Source organism: Pinus tabuliformis, chromosome 4_2 (genome assembly GCF_031772625.1).
Source record: "Pinus tabuliformis cultivar Carrire ecotype Pingquan chromosome 4_2, CPIR1, whole genome shotgun sequence".
Taxonomy (NCBI): Eukaryota; Viridiplantae; Streptophyta; class Pinopsida; order Pinales; family Pinaceae; genus Pinus; species Pinus tabuliformis.
In genome coordinates this window covers 65959771-65978034 of record NC_142304.1, presented here as the reverse complement: position 1 = coordinate 65978034, position 18264 = coordinate 65959771, and the positions used below count along the sequence as shown (strand labels likewise).

The following is an 18264-nucleotide window of genomic DNA, read 5'->3' as shown; positions in this document are numbered from 1 at the left end:
ATCAATATTACTATTTCTGTCATCTCTATATAAAGTATTGAAGAAATTACATTTTTTTCTTGTACTAAAATGTAAATTGATTTTTTTCTGCTCGTTTCCATATGAACTCGTACTAAGAGGTTTTATATTTTTATTTTTTTTATTCTTCTTTGTAGTATCTTGGGTTACTTTATATCTCTATATCAAGTTATGTAAAATTAAGGTGCAAATTAAAGTATTTTAATGATAGCAAGCATTAATTTATTTTGTTATTGCTATTTTTAATGTGTTGATTTAAAGTATTGTTTTACTATTTTTAAAACTGCCATTAATGTTTCTTTCATTTGTTAATACCCATTCAGTCCAAACATTCTGTCATTAGCATGGGCAACCGATCAACAAGGTCAAATTCAACAAATTCCATCATGCGCATAGGCATCCTGGTAGAGGCACCCTTTCTGATGAGTTGTGACCTTTAAATTTTAATCAATAGATTGCCAATATGCAATCGAGCTGTAAGCACATTTATGAGATTGGGTTAATGAATGCTCAGCCTTCGCCCCCTCCACTCCTTTGAAACTGGATGCACTGGATAAAGGATCTAAAAATTAAAGAGCTCACATTTTCTCATTTTCTCATAATTTACAGGGGACAAATCTAGCGGCAGATGCTTTTTCGAAACAGGGACACTAGCATAACATGGGTGAAATACATTACAATTTTTTCTTTCAGGGTTCTTTACAAAGTACGGGCATAATCCCGGTCTCTTGATTTTACATTAGCATACGCTTGTTGGTTTTAAATGGTTATATTAGTTGATAGGATGAGACTTTATTTAGTTTCTTTTTGAATATCTCATGTGGCACATCTACATAAGGAGTTTTTGGACCACCAATTTCATGTAGTAGGTCTCTGATATATCCGTTGAAAAATAGGAAAATTCTGTGAAATCTGATCCAGATTGGTGATACTGTGGTTCCCATGCAATCCTGGTGTGGGTATGCCTCTGGGTGAATTTGGTCTCATCATAGCCTAACGCTGAGCAAAAACAGAAGATGCTAATTATCATAAGTAAGGAATCTGTCGTAGGGGTGTAAGGGATCCTCCCCCACACATCTAGCAAGGAATCCATTTCAACGCTTATGCGCCCTCTTCCTAAGAGAGCAACCCGGAGCAGCCAAAAAATCAATGGCATTCCCCAGCATGTTTTCCAATTCCTTTACTTACATTCCACAAAATCAATGGGAGAAATGGGAGTTGAACCATGCAGAGATTGCTGTTGATATGTCATCGTCTGCGTTGATGTTTAACATTCAATTATTGAGATATAGGCCTTTAGCCCCTAAAGACTATGGAACTCCTCCGAAAACTTTATTCTTGTATTCTTCGTGTTCAAAGAGAATAGGGTAACATCCTTTTTTCCTCAATAAAAATGGCTTGCCGGACTTTCAGTGATACTAGTGAATCTTTACCCATGCTTCGAGGGCCTTTGAGTTGGCCATGTCCCATTAAATTTTCTTATGAGAGTTGTGTTTACAAGTACGAGAAATTTGCCAACAGGAATCCTTGATTTCACAATCAAGTGGGGTGAAGCTTCCAATGTCTTTACAAAGTGGAACTCCAGTCCATTTCTTTAGGGTTTTTCTTTTTGTTGCGGTCGCATTCGTGAGGGTTTTGAATGCTGCTGCAGTTTGGGTGGAAGGGTGTAAGTGTGCGCTTCAGCTCCTTCCTTTGACGGTGGCCATGGATGAGCAGGAAGAGAGGGATAAGGTTTTGTGGGGCATGGATGAGCAGGAAGAGACGGATAGGGTTTTGTGGGGTATATATACAAGTACTTACTGGCTAATTGTTCCTATAGTAAGCAAACGTTAATAGATTATGCTTACATGTATTTGATCAATATGTTATTGTGTCTTCAGGTGGTTATATCATTGTTCTCATTGACATTAATGTAATTTCTTTGTCAAACTTAATGGTAAATTTTATAGTATTCTTGCACCAAAATATTTCCAAATTTCTGTGTCATTGAACACAAACTAGGTGGCTTAGCCTATATTTAAAGGCACAAGCCATAGTTATTACAAAAATTTCTACGGAACAGCTTGACCAAGATGTAAAAGTGACAACTTGTTGGCAAGGAGGAATAACCATATCAATCTATGCTCGAGCTATGGCTAAAAGAAATGCCTAGAAGACGATATTGGGTGGGGTAAATGTCTGGAAGTCAAGCTAACTATGTAAAGTAAATGCCTTAAGTCAACTATGTTCAGTGTAGTGGCAAGAAGGCGGCCATATTTCTAGCTAAATCTTCAAAGAAAAAACATGTCTGGATGGGAGGACACGTCACAAATTGGTCTGCTAGTCGTACAACCAAAAGGCGTTTTGGGACACGAGAACATTAAGGTTAACCAGCTATGCACCTGTCCCAAAAATCCTGCGAACAGTTGATTGCAAAGAAATGTATCCCACTTTTGAGTTCTGATACTTTCGGAAATTGTGACTACTGGCATACATGTCGTTAACTGTAAAATGGTTTTCTGTTATTTGTTTCATGGCCTTGCAGGGTGGCTCTTCATTAGAAAATGAATGATCAACAGTAGTTGTGATTTGTCTTTTTGTGACAGGGGAATGCAAATTACGGAGGCATTGCGGTTACAGATGGAGATGCAAAAGAAGTTACACGAGCAGCTTGAGGTACTTACGCTCCATAGATTGGTTGTATTTCAAAACTACGCTTTTACTATCTATGCCGTGGCTCAAATCTTGTTACATTCAGTTTCAAATGAAGCTTCTGTGCTAGTGCAGGTCCAGAGGGCATTGCAGTTAAAGATAGAAGAACATGGAAAATACCTACAGAAGATGTTTGAAGAGCAACAAAAAACAGATAGCTCATTCAAGAGTCAAAGCCTATCTGCCCCTCGTTCAAGCAATCCGTTTGCTGCTGCAGCTCCCTTTGAGCAGTCTTCTGATGTTGAAGATTATGGTTCCCTATCATTTCCTGCCAAAAGAATTGAGACGGTGCAAAGCGGGGATAAGAGTGTCCGTGGGACACTTCCAGCTGTGAGTGCCAGTGACAAATCATTGCCGATTGTGGTGGTCGCTGACAACAACTCTGAAGTTGTGGCAAACACCGAAAAGGCCCCCCGTCGTTGTGGGTCAGGGTCAATTCCAGAGGCCGAAGATGGAACAAAATCACCACCGGCAAAACGTATGAGATCAAACCCCGAGAACACATGTATGGATAAACTAGGTCCTCTATCAAGAGGCTTGGTATCATGAACAATTAGCCTTTGCCTGAATCAGTTTTTGAGACATGCATTTCAACTTTGTCTCAGCAGAGGGATATTTTTATGTGGTGCTGATCACCTTCGGCAGTCTTTAGTGAACAAATATTCCAGCACTCTGGATATGGGCTCCGCGAGGATGCATGTGGATTGTAAGTAGAATAGAGAGCAGTGCAGGTCACTGAATTCACAATATTATGCGTTTTGGAGCACCTTTCGAGTGAAACATATGCTTATCATCTGTTCAAATTGTCCTCATTTTATTAATGTTTAGGAGTTTCCAATGATAGTTCGAATTGTGTAACATTTTCTAACACCTGAAACTGTAGCTACCGATATCCTGAAGGGCTTTTCCACAACAAAATATTACTTTCATAGAGATAGGAGTCTCACTTATTCTACAGCATTGTAAATTATGAAGCGTTTTGAAATATGTTTTCATGAAAAAAAACCCGAAAGGTTTTCATTAGAGTTATAGACCATTATGAGTATCATCCAACATAATAAAATATATTAACATTAAGAATCAACCATATGGAGATGTATAAGGAGGGATGTATTTCTTGTTACCAAAAATTAATATATCTTATTTAAGGGTATTTGGATCAGGCACTTATAGAATTATAGAATTAGTCAAATGTTTAATAGCATTTGGATCAGTAGTCTAATGTTTAATAATATTGATGACAATTAGTTTAACAAATTCTTTATATATATTTTTGATTATATTCATTATATTTGTTAATTTATATATGTTTTAATGTTGGGTGGTATGGTGGCTATTTACATTTTCTATTCTTTGCTATTGGAAAAAAATTCTGAACTTTTGGCCAATTCATAGTAATTTTCTTTTTGTTTTAAAGCTTCTTTATTTTCACAACTTTTTCATGGTTTTATTGATTTTGGAAAAAAAATAAATACCCTCTCGTTTGAAGATTTCAGTAAGGGTATACAAGAAAAACAATACAAAAAAATCTGAAGATATAAAACTAACAAGAAAAACAATATTAACAGTATCTAAAAACCAAAATATCAATGACACTTTAATAGTGCATAAAAGATTTACCTTGGAAATCCTTAATTGGAAAATCAACATAACTTAGAGCCACATCTATCTCTTCTTCAAAATATTAACTTGACCATTCATAATAGAATATTTAAATATTTCATGGCATCCAAAACAATATGCAGTTAATTTTGGATTATACTAAAACCCTAATCCATTATTTGCAAATAGATTACAATGGGTAGAAAAAAACTATTGGCTAAAAAAGCACAACATGGATAAAAAATGGGCCCAAAATTTTCTTCCATGGGCTTTGACCTTAAAATCTCAATGGGGGCCCCACTGCCCCCTTGTTTCTTCCCAACTAGTGGGGTGATCAACCCTCTAGAGCCCTTTGTGCTGGGATGAGACGAAGTTTACCTGTGAAGAGTGCACATGCCCGTGCCCATGCCCAACACAATTTATCTTTGGATGAGGATAAGGATCATTCATTGCAATGCTTAATCTGCATGTGTTCTACCACTGCATTGTATGCTTTGTAGTGGGAGGGGCAGTCTACTCAACAAGCATTGCAGGGCAAACATGTGTTCATGCATGTGGATTCATCCATGTTGTTTGTAGAACTTTTATTGTTCAAAGTCAAAGTTCCGTTATTGTACATCTTTATTCATTAATATCTATGCCACAAACATAAAATATATGCAATTTCAAAACCTGTACAACAACATTTATCCTCACCATTTATCTTTTACCTCTTTCTCACCTTTGATAAACAATTGGAACTTCTAAAAGTCTTATGTATAGTCATTTCTCCCTTTTGATCCCTTGTTGCAGAACATAAAAGTTGTCCAGTGAAATCACAAATGAATAACTTGCAAAACATAAAAGTTGTCAAGTGAAATCACAAAGGAATAACTATGCCAATATAAACCATTTCAATTCAGAAAAACACTCATTAGGGGAATTTCAAGGTCTAAAATGGGACTCCTAAGAAAAATGTACAATCAAATTAAACTTTATAAGAACCAATATGATTCAAGATGATGATGTCAACCATGGGGGATGATTCACTATTTTAGAAGTAAAAATATAAAAATATAAAAAATAATAAAATAATAAAACTATTTTTTCAACTCGTATTTTCAACTTATCTACCTAAGGTTTTATTCAAATTTTGAGCAAGAGTGCAAAATTTGATCCCTCATCCAAGTAGTACCCATGTTGCATGCTTTTGATGGACCCTGTTACACGAAAAATGTGATTGCAATCACGTTTTTTATATGTATTTTTCATTTTTCATGTAGTAGGGTTCATCGAAAGTATGCAACATGGATACTCCTTGGATGATGAATCAAATTATGTATCCAATGAGTGTTGCTACTCGAAATTTGAGTAAACCCATAGAGAGATAAGTTGAAAATACGAGTTGAAAAATTAGTGGTTTTTTTTTTTGTTATCCCCTCTAAAATTTGATGATGTAATGTAATTTTATTTTATTATTTCCACTATTATTGTATAATTTCATTAGGAACCCATTTTAGACCTCAAAATTCCCCTAATGTCTATTTGCACCAATGATAGTGACCATTTGTTAATTTTAGATAACAATGATATGTTCTATGCTTTAGCACAATTTACTTCAATGTTCCTTATCAACCCAATGACAATTTCTAATTATTTTCAATAACAACCACATTAACTTAAACACATTGATAGTAAATGCAGAGAGAATATAAAAACATGTGCAAAAGACAAGCCAAGACAAGAGAACACGAGATTTGGCGGGTGCCAGGGAAAACCCTTTAATCAAATCTTATTATTATTCAATTGTTCAACAGAGAGAGAGAATACAAATATCAAATTTACTTGCCCAAAACAATCCTGTCAAAATCAGCGGTCAACAACAGTGAATTGCAGCCCTAACCAGAAAGTCAATGCTGGTCAAACCATCACCAAAATGTCCTCCAAGTAGTTTGGTCAACAACATTCCAATTTGGCCTTTTAGGAGAGTCAAAGTCAGCCCAAAACAGTGCGGTCAAACCCAGTCAAAGGAGAGTGAAACACTGCTGTAATTTCTGTGGTCAAATCTGAAGTCAACGCTAAAGTCAACCTTGGTCAAACTATCCCAAAATCCTCGATTTTCATGCCAATAATTGCGGCTTCCAAAGATCAAAATTCTATCTTCAAGACGTAGTCAAAATTCGGTCAACCAATAAGGGTCAACGCTACCCTGTAACCCTGAAATTTTTGGCCAGCAAATCGTCCCAAAAATTTGGCCTCCTGCCACGTGTGAAGAAGAGAGAGGCTGTCCTCTAGCTGTACGAACCAATCAAAAGAGGAGAGAGAGATGTGTGATGAGATGAGATGTCCAAATGAGGAGAGATGTCACTCATGTTTATACATCATTGAGGGTGTGAAGACACATCTTTTGGGTTTTATTTGACTGATGCTGACCTTGACAATTTGTGCATGAGAGAGAATAAATTCAAAATTCCACTTCTGCTTGTTAGAATGAGATGATCTTTATATCAAAATTGGACTTCTAGAAAAGAGGAATCTAATGCAATAATCATCTTCATCATATGAGTCGTCCTAAGGTGGAATTTGGCCCTAGTTGCCAATTTTAACACTCCCTTTCACCTAGGGAGAATTCCACTTGCCAATCCATCCACTGTCATCATACCATCCTGTCATCATGTACCATCTCTGTCATCACTTCTCTGCTCTGCTGAACCATGAAGTAATAATGAAGAAGAAGTGATCGAGAGTGAGTCACAAGACCTTACCACTCTCCACTGAAAAAAGTCAGTGCTTGATCCCAGATCAAGTTGTTGAACACCATGCATCATAATCATAGGGAGTACGATAATAGATGATGCGTCCATCGGTAGTGTTATGGTCCCTAACCACTTTTCCAAACTCATTGGCCATATGAGAGGTAATTCCCATGAGTCCCAGACTCCATGGGTAGGATGTGTGCTGGGGCATCGACAAGAGAAGGTGAACCACTCATCCTGTTCATATGCCATAGGAGAAGGTGAACCAATCACTCTACATACATGTGTACGCAATGGTAGGGGAAGGTGAACCACTCATCCTGTTCATATGCCATAGGAGAAGGTGAACCACTCACTCTACATACATGTGTACGCAATGGTAGGGGAAGGTGAACCACTCACCCTACACACATGTCAATCATCATGGGGTATCACAGGGGAAGGTGAACCACTCACCCTGTATCTAGCGCACCACTAGGGGAAGGTGAACCACTCACCCTATGGTCACTCATAGCTCCAAGAAGTACCCCAAGCCCCTAGGAGCTCCTAGAGCTCAATGTCCAACTCATACGGGACCCTCATAAGAGGGTCGTTCCATGACTCCAAGTCTCTCTCGGAAGGTTAAGAATTTGACCTTCCCCAAAGGCTTCGTGAGAATGTCTGCAACCTGCTCATCTGTTCTGATGTGTTGGAGCCTTATTTCTCCCCGTTGTATCATATCCCGGATAAAGTGGTACCTGACATCAATGTGCTTGGAGCGATCGCGGAACACGAGAATCTCTGATAGGAGAATCCCAATTTGGTTGTCGCAGATGATCACTGTGGTATCCAACTCATGCTAAAATAGTTCATTGAAGAGCTTCCTCAACCAAACAACGTCACAACAGACCATACTTGCAACAATGTATTCGATGTTGACGATGCTTAAAGCAACCGATTTCTGCGTCTTGCTCATCCAATATATTGAAGCAGACCCCAAAGAGAAGTATCACCCAGACGTGCTCTTATGATCTACCACACTACCAGCCTAGTCAACATCTGAATATCCATATAGCCTCAAGTTCTCGGTAGTGTATCTTAGTCCATTGTGGATTGTGCCTCGGATATTTTCAAGAGATTCTTAGCAGCAATCCAATGAATGTGATGAGGCTAGACCATAAATTGACTCAACGTGTTTACAACGAAGCATATGTTAGGACGAGAGTTTACCAAGAACACTAGGCCCCCCACAAGTTGATGATACTCGGAAGGGTTCGCTAATCAGGGCCCAACAGCACTTCCGCGTAGCTTGTTGAAGTTGATTTCCATCAGAGTAGATATAGACTTGCAATCCAGCATCCCACATCTCTCAAGTAGCTTCATAATGTATTTTCCTTGAGAAAGGAAAATCTCACATGGATTTTCCCAGACCTCCAGCTCTTGGAAGTAGTGCATCAGTCCTAGGTCCTTCATCTCGAATTCGGAAGCCAACTCCCTCTTGCATTGATGAATGAGAAGGTAATCACCTGTCAGAAAGAGATCATCCATATAAAGGACCATAATGAGAGGCTTGTCCTTTTCGACCTTGAATTATAGGTTCGGGTCAACATTGCTCCTTGTAAATCCCAACTTCATAAGATAGCTATCAATTCTCTCATACCAAGACTTGGAGGTTTTTTTCAACCCATAGAGGGCTTTCCTCAACCTGCATGCATGTGTCTTACGATCTTGAACTCTGAAATCCTCGTGTTGTTCTACATAGACTTCCTCTTTAAGTGAGCCATGTAAGAAAGCAATTATGACATCCATCTGGTGTAGGCTCCACCCTTGCGAGGTAACATGGGTTGTGATTGAACGGATGATGATATATCGGGCAACCGGTGCGAATATCTCATCATAGTATGCTCCTTCCTTTTGAAGGAAGCCTCGAGCAACGAATCTGGCCTTGAACTTTTCAGCACTTCCATCAACTCCATGTTTGATCTTGTAGAGCCATTTTTAAGTGACCACAGACTTGTCCTTGGGTCTCGGAATCACATCCCAGACATCATTCTTCATGGTCGATTCATATTCCTCATTCGTTGCATCCTTCCAAACTTGGTGTTTCACGACTTTTTCAAATGTACAAGGCTGAGGTTGTACAATGGTACTCATGGTAGCTAAGTACCCTTAGTACCTATTCGACTTCTTGCTTTCATGAAATGTTCCCCTCGGTGCAATATGTTTCTCAACATCTTCAAGAGTATATTTGAGCCACGAAGGTCTTTTTCTTGAAGTAGAAGGCTCACTAGGAGGTGGCTCAATGGGATCCATTGGACCTTCAACATCAGGCATCGCGTCATTAGTGGGAGGTTCATCCTGCTTTCCCGCAACATTATCATTATTGTCCTTCCTAGGGATATGAAGATCTTAGACTTTCCTAAGGGTAGAATCTTCATCGAAAGTGACATCATGACTTATTTCCACTTCCCTTTGACCAGGCACATAGATTTTATATGCCTTCGAAGTTTCACTGTAGCCCACAAACATTCCTTTCTTCCTAGATGCATCTAGTTTGTTTCTTTTCTCTTTCGACACATGAAAATATACGGGACAACCAAAAATTCTAAAATGAGAAACATCAAGTTTCTTACCGGTGAATACTTCTTCGGGTGTCTTGAAGTCCAATGCTTGATGTGGGCATCTATTTTGAACATACACAATGGTGTTGGCAGCTTCTCCCCATAAGAACTTCGGTAGGCCTTGGTCATGAAGCATGACATGGGTGGCTTCTATGATAGTTTGATTCTTCCTTTCAGCAACACCATTTTATTCAAGAGTATATGCAATGGTGGTCTCCCTCTTAATGTCAGCTTCTCTACAATAGTCATTGAATACATTTGAATCATGTTTGATCTAATTATCGGTCCTCAATATTTTGATTATCTTCCCCGTTTGATTCTCGACCAAGTCTTTGAAAGAGATGAACCATTTGAACACTTCATCATTCTTTAAGAAATAGATCCATGTTTTGCGAGAGAAGTCATCCACAAAAATAACATAGTACAAATATCCACCCAAAGATGTCACGGGAAACATACTTGATAGATTTGAATGAACCAATTGAAGAATATCAGAAGTTTGAGTTTCATTTGATGGGAATGGTTCCCTTGTATGTTTTCCAACTTCACAACCTTGACAAACACCTTCATGATCTAAGTTAAATTCGAGCATACCTGTGACCATCTTCCTTACATCAGGTAAGGCTTTGAAATGAAGGTGAGCAAATCTTCTACCATAATTCAGATTGAAGAGAAGTAATACAAGTCATTGCTCCTAACAGACTTCCTCCAACCTGATAGAGACCTTCGACCTTGAATCCAAGAGTGAATGCATCTCTTGGGTTCCTTTTCCAAACACGAACCTTCCCATCAATGAATGTCAGATTGAAACCTTTATCTTCCATCATAGAAATATAGACCAGATTCTTTTTTAGATCAGGTACATATAATACTTCTTGTAAATGAAGGGTTTGACCTTGATTTAAGTGAAGAGTGACAGTCCCAATTCCTTTCACGGGATAAGTGGCGTTATCCCCAAGTATAATCTCCATATTTGTGTTCTTTTCAATCAAGTTTGATAGAGCCTCTTTGTACCCAATGAAGTGCCTTGAGGCACCACTCTCTATCAACGAATGATCTAATGCATCCGTAGGAGAGGCGGTGGTGAGGGCAGAAATAAGATAAAATTCTTTTCGCTTTTCACCAACATTAACTTCTTCATACCTAGAGTTTCTTGGGAGGACGACCATTTCCATTTCAAGTAGAGGGAGCATTCCTCTTTCCTTTGTTGTTGAACCTATTGTTCCTTTGATTTCCATTGCCCTTGTAGTTGTTCTTATGGTTGTCATCATCTATTGGAGTATCCTTTTTGTGAGGACACTCTCTAGCAAAATGTCCAAACTTGTTGCAATTGAAGCATCTTCTTTTTCTTCCTTCTTTGAATCCCGACTTGAACCCTTGACCTTGTCTTCTTGGACCAAAATTATTCTTCCTCTTAGCATGAGCGAAGAAGGCAATATGATTGTTTCGATTCAAGGACTTATCTCTTTCCAACATCCTTATTTCTTCTTGAGTGCATCTAGCCAATAATTCATCAAATCCCGTGATCCTATCATTGTTGAGGATGGTAGCATTAAACACATCCCATTCTCTTGTAAGGCCTCTAAGTGCAATTGGAGTGAACTCCTTGTCACCAATGACTTTTCCAATAGATAAGAGATCATTTTTGTTTTCGGTAATCCTCATGAAATAGGTTTGAATGGATTCTCCTCTATCCATTTCGATGTATTTCAATTTGTCCTTGAGAAAAATAATTTGATTTTCATTATTTACTTTGAACATCCCAACCAGCGTGTCATACATCTCCATTGATGTTTCCAAATCAGAAATATAGGCAACCAAAGGCTTGTGAATATAATTAACAATAATTTTATTAACGTTAACCTCACCTTTGTTGTACGTTGTTTGAGCAGGTGCGGATGCATTTGAAGAAGGCTCCACTACTCTTCCTTTGGCATAGTCCATGGCATCATTTTCTTCCGATGTCAAATCTAGAGACATCTTCCATGCATGATAGTCGGATTTTTCCTTAAGCTTGTACTCATATTTGAAGTAATATGTAGCGTCATTGGGACTAGTTCCAAGTTCTTGTCCAACTTCCCTTAGTGATTATTTTTTCTCGCTCTTGCTTGGGCTTTATCTTCACCTGAACTCTGATACCATGTTAATTTTAGATAACAATGGTATGTTCTATGCTTTAGCACAATTTACTTCAATGTTCCTTATTAGCCCAATGACAATTCCCAATTTTTTCCATTAGCAATCACATTAACTTAAACACATTGATAGTAAATGCAAATAGAACATAAAAAACATGTGCAGAAGACAAGCCAAGACAAGAGGACACAAGATTTGGCGAATGCCAGGGAATAACCCCAATGTGGGGAAAACCCTTTGAGCAAATCCTCTTATTATTATTCAATAGTTCAACAAAGAGAGAGAGTACAAATATCAAATTTACTTGCATAAAACAGTCCTATCAAAATCAGTGGTCGACGACATTTAACTGCAGCCCTAACTAGAAAGTCAACGTTAGTCAAAGAAGCACCAAAATGTTCTCCAAGCAGCTTGGTCAACAACAATCCAATTCGGCCTTCCAGGAGAGTCAAAGTCAGGCCAAAACAGTTCGGTCAAACCCAGTGAAAGGAGAGAGAAACACTATTGTAATTTCTGCGGTCAAATATGAAGTCAAGCCTAGTAAAACTACCCCAAACTCAATTTATGTGCCAATAAATGCGGCCTCCAAAGATCAAAATTCTGCCTTCAAAACACAGTCAAAATTTGGTTAACCAGCTAGGGTCAATGCTGCCCTGCAACCCTAAATTTTCAGCCAGCGAACAGTGCCAAAAATTTGGCTTCTTGGCACGTGTGCGAAGAAGAGAGAGGTTTTCCTCGAGCTGTATGAACCAATCAAGAGAGGAGAGAGAGGTGTGATGAGATGAGATGTCCAAATGAGGAGAGAGGTCACTCCTATTTATACAAATCGTTGAGGGTGTGGAGACACATCTCTTAGGTTTTATTTGACTAAGGTCGACCTTGACAATTTGTGCATGAGAGAGAATAAATTAAAAATTCCACTTCTGCTTGTCAGAATGAGATGATCTTTATATCAAAATTGGACCTCTTGAAAAGAGGAATCCAATACAATAAACATCTCCATTATATGAACTGTTCTAAAGTGGAAGATAGCCCTAATTTCCAATTTTAACACCATTCAATGTTTCATTCATACTATTTTTTTACCCTTTTACAAACTTTAGAATTAAAATTAATATATTCCCACCGCAAACTTTCATAAAAGAAAATATAATAGAATTAAAATTAATATATTTCCACCCGTGGATAAATTATCTTAGTGCTTTTCCGAACATCCTCTTTTTTAAAATTTTCCGACTACTTTACAATCAACTTAAGAATTTGTGACATTTTTAATTAACATTAGTTTTTTTGGTCCCTTCAATCGAAGGCTTCTGAGTTTATACTCTCTTCCATTTTCGTATAAAAGTCATTATTACATTTAGATGAAATAAAATTCAAATTGAGGAAGGCAAATTTTTTTTTGATGGGTTTGAAATCATGAATGAAAGTCTTTACTATAAAGTGCATACATTGCGATGGAAATTATATTGATGGCAAACGGCGTGATGAAAAATGTTTACTGATAATTGACAGAACACTATTTAAAAAAAGAGGAGGAATTTATTATGAAGGAACCACAAATATGCGTTGTTAAAAGTCACGTTGAAGCAAAAGCATTAAAATATCAAAATGTAAATTGCCAAAAAGAGAACATTTACAAATTACATGGGATATTGTCAAGGAACCACAACCACACCACACGACTAAACGTTTGAGAAGAAAGAAAAAACAATGAAAAAACGGAGTGCAAATTGTTAACAAAGGAACATCTACAGATTTGATGGAACACAGATCATTCTAATTAAAATCGGCAATCTTTTTTTTTTTTTGCAGTTGACGAAACAAATGGAGTCAGTTAAAACCATCATTGCACATCTTAACGTTATCAACAATATTATTATATAAATGAGAGCATGAAAGAAATCCTACAACTGAATTCGATTGTCATTACATCATGAAAGTTGTCTTATTAGTTCCCTAGTTAATACTTTAATACACATTATATTATATTAATACTTTATAAATTATTATCATGACGATATGTAACATTTACATTGAGCACATGCAACACTTTGCTAGGGTTTCCCTCTCTTCGTCTTTGATTTGTAGTCATAACTTCCTCAAGGAGAGGGGTTGTCTTGCCATCCACATTTGTGCTTTCTCATTCCTCTTCCTCTCCTTGCTTTGACATCAATACAATCTTCTAGAAATCATCATCAACATCGACAAAAAGGGTTAAGGAAGCTCCATCCAACCTTTCGAAAGAATTGTGAAGACTTTGGAGGAAGTTTAAAACTATAAAGTCCTTTTGGGGCTCCAAAAAGGAAGTCATTGTAATATGAAGGTTATATATTTGTTTGCAAATTTATTGGTGTGTCTTTAAAACATAGAATCCTTGATGGATGGATTTAATAGTAGCGGGTTCCAAGGAAGCAGGCCATTGGATGGAACAATAGGAATCAAGTTATTGAATTTAATAGTTGGATGGCACATTGGAAATAGGTCATTTGGTTTAAAAATGGGATGACACTAGAGTTTCTAGTATTGGCCATGTTAAATGACGAGATCAACAATGTTTCGCCCTTGCACTTGGTGGAGGGAAAATAAACTATTTTTGCACTCCTTAAAATAGTAATCAAGGGTTTTCCATTGGATAATGGGATTGTAGCTTGAGACTTTAAATTGCTCTTGTTACCTTGGAGATATCTGCAAGGAGTCTACATAAGGTATTTTGTTGAAATGGAAGTCATTGGACATTCACTTGGTTAAATAAATATTTCATTTGGATGAATAAGAGGGGGAGATAAGGTTTTATAGTTGAGAGAGTGGATGTTTTTGGTCTATGAATCCTTTTGGGAGGAGTGGTAATTTCATCTTATAGGCATCTATCATGCAGTTTATGATCACAAATTGATCCAATTCATAGTTAAGGTTAAGTTTACGGTCCTATAATTTTTAGGTACAACCCAATTTGGGCAAGCCAAGAAGCCTTCTTTGAGATGATTGGGAAAAATTGGTCTACCCATAAGGTGGAACATCATCTGAGAGCTTAAGATAAAATTTTCAAAGCAGGGAACTAATCTTGAGCCAATAACATGGGGTTGACTATACAAGACCATAAATATCACGAATAGGCTGACCAGATAGGACCATATAAATCATGAATAGGATTACCAAACAAGACCATATAAATCACAAATAGGATGGCCAAACAAGACCATATAAATCACGAATAGGATGACCAAACAAGACCATATAAATCATGAATGGGGCTAACCTAACAAAATATTGTAGAAATTATGAATAGACTTAAGATAAATTCAACAAAATATTGTGGCAAATTGATTCCCTCAATAGTTGTCTTTTGTAGAAAAAATGCCTTGGTAGATCTATGTAAGGCCAATGAACCAAGGAGATATGGCATTTAAAATCAAGTTGTTTTTAAAATGTTGGTGATAAGCATACAATGCAACAATCATTGGAAGGCATTTGCCAATGAATATAGGGGACCCACCCATGTTCAAAACTTAGTTTACTTGTCCAACAAGGTTTGTGGGCGGTTGTGCTAGGCTCATGAGTATAGTGGCAGTCCCACTGACTCGATCACAAGTGTCCTCGGTGATAGGTGGAAAGTCTACCAATTCCACTAACTAAAGAAAATACAAAATCAAAGATATGAAAAATATAAACAATAATGAGCATGCAACACATGGAGTTACATTTAACTTCAGTAGAATTAAAACAAACCATCATAATGTTGGGATGTAGTAGTGGTCCTTGGTTCCTCATGGCTCACCATATCCTTGTGTGCTAGCAACCATATCTCCAAGAAATTCATAAATACTTCATTTAGGTAGTTGATGATAAACATATATTGGGTTCTTTTTGATGCTGATTGCATTTTCCATTTCCCATGCCTCTTACCATTTGGTGGTTGATCCAAATCAAATCATCATATATTCTAAAATATGTCATGAATATTCCAAAACATGGTGACAACATGTCTTTAAAACAACATTAAGGTTATGGTCCAAAACATGGGGCATTGCATACAACCTCCCTTTGAGAAAATGTCTCAAAGTTTAGTAAAAACAACAAGGGTGCTAGAGGCACATGACCTTTGTTGTCCTTTTAGATAGATAAAGTGAAATGAGCTAGTACCATTGTATGAACACCTATTGCATGATAACATTTATGAATTTAAGTTGCTAAGTGGATAAGTCCATGATGTACACTACCTTAGCCTTGTAAGCCCCCTTGTCCATGTTGTCACCCAGATTGTACAGGCACCATGACAACGCTAAGGGCAAGCATTGTCACTCTGATCCCCGACCACTCCATTATAGCTGTCTCCCAACAACAAGCTATGGGGGTGGTCCCTATGGAATGGGATGAAGGAAAAAAGGTTGGAAACAAAATTGTTTGGGAGACACGGATGAGTGGCTTAAACCAATTGTTGAATTTAAGCAAGGTTATTAGTTCAATTTGATTTAAAGTATAAGACCAGTGCCTTAGTGGAGTCACAAATTCTTGCTTATAGTAAATTGGAACCAAATGATCAGATGGAAACCCATTGCTTAAGATGCTTGACTAACCTAAATGATATGCAAAGCCTATGGCCTATGTGCGATGTAGAGATCTTGTTTATTTTTAGTTAAATGCCTAATCTAAATGTAACCTTCCTTTAACTATTTTGAAGCTGGGCTCCAAGGTAGGTTGTGGGAAGGAGGTCAATAGGAAGTAGGCTATGGCCTGATTAACAATACCTTCTTTGTGCTCTTACCACCCGATTCCTCTAGTGCTGCAGAGAATGTAGCTTTGACGACTACAAGGTCACCGTGTTAACCACTGAAGAGTTGCCAAGGCCCCTCAAGCTAAGTGAGAAGGGTTTCCCTAAGTTTCTATCAACCTAGTTTATTCTAGGAGGTAAATTATTAATGAAATCTAGGCTTAGTATGCTTGATGCAAGATGATGAGTGAAATTTATCTTAAATTAAGATTTTTTTTTATGTTTCTTAAGTACTTTTGTGAATTAGCCTTAAAGCAAGAGTACTTAACAATATTTAGATACAATCTTAAGAAAGATAAACGCTGAACGATACAAGTGTAAATTTCAACAATATTCCACAAGATGCAAATAACCAATGAACTTAGATTCCAAATGTTTAAGATAAACACATCAAGATGCCAATATTCTTATGATTATGGAAATTATTCCAATGATTTATGCCAATTAGATATGCAAATGAAACAAGTTATTTCGATACAACTTGAATTGGGGAAACTTAGGAACAATTTATTAAACCAAAGATTTGAAGTCTGCTTATGGAGTGAGTTTAGAATTTTCAAACTTTGTAGCATATAAACTCACAAGGAAGCACAATGTTAGTCACTTACACAATGTAAGTACTACGAACAAGTAACAAGCATATAGAGCTACGAAAACACTTGTGCACTTTATGTTCCAATGATCCTTTTATGACTAGTAAATGACTAGTATGACAACAAAAATTATTTTATAACAACAATGAGTAAATTAGCTTAGATACCAAATTTAAAGTGCATATACTTACCCAATGTGATGAAGAGAAACCCAACTATCAAGTACAATTAACCAACTTAAGAATTTGGATGGATTAGCCTTTCAAATATGAAATAAACCAATGTTATATTAGACTCATTATGCAAAAGCATTAGTTGCCAAAACTTCAAGATTCATGCCAATCTATGATTGCCCAACTTATGCAATTTATTCCTTAATATGTCAAGCAACTTCTAAGATGAATTTCAAGGCAAATTAGGATGTTTTTATCAATGATATGAGTTAATCTGCTTGCTGAAATGAAACAGTGAGGACACAAGGGTTAGGAGATCAAGCCTTTAGGCTTTAGGCCTTGAAGTCTATTAGCCCAAGTTGTGCAATTTTTTTTCCAATAACTTGATACTTAAAAAACAAGCTTTAGGCCAATTTTCTCTGCAAAATCCACCCATAATCAGTCTAGAAAAAATTCAGAGATAAGCATATGTCAAATTAGGGCAAAGAGAGGGCAAGAGAGAGGAAAAATGGGAAGGAAAAGGCCTCAATAGGCTTGCGACTAGGGTAAGAGGCCTAATAGGCCTTGTGACAAACCCAAAGAGGCTGCCGTTGGGCTAAAGAGAGGCCTAAAGGCCCAAAAAGGGGTTGCGACCTAGGGTTTTAAGGTCCTAAGGCATGTGACACCTTTGGGAGGCCTCAAAAGAGGCAACTGGAAGCCCTTTTAGGCTTGCGGCTCAATGAAGAGAGGGTCCATAGGAGAGCCAAGGACAAGATGAGAGGGAGTGAAGGAGGATGAAACGAGTGTTGAGAAATCTAGGGCATAACAATTATGTGATTTCTCTTCTATTAGTAACTGCTTGTGAGTTATTTTTACTTCTTTAGATTAGGATATTCTTTTACTTAGGTTATTAGTTTTCTTATTCATAAAACAACTACCAATTCATAAAACATAAAGAGACAAGAG

At 37.3% G+C, this 18264-nt stretch overlaps 1 protein-coding gene across 16 annotated transcripts in view; it reads left to right on the top strand.

Annotated features, from left to right (window-relative positions):
• LOC149168266 (protein PHOSPHATE STARVATION RESPONSE 3-like) overlaps window positions 1-3745 on the top strand; it is a 58271-nt gene extending 54526 nt beyond the window's left edge. For all 16 annotated transcript variants that reach the window (XM_089428199.1, XM_089428192.1, XM_089428191.1 and 13 more), the window contains 2 exons: window positions 2604-2673; window positions 2785-3745. In XM_089428199.1, the coding sequence (XP_089284325.1) occupies window positions 2604-2673; window positions 2785-3258 (544 nt within the window). In that variant the 3' untranslated portion in view covers window positions 3259-3745. The remainder of the gene's footprint in view (window positions 1-2603; window positions 2674-2784) is intronic.
• Window positions 3746-18264: the final 14519 nt, after the last annotated feature.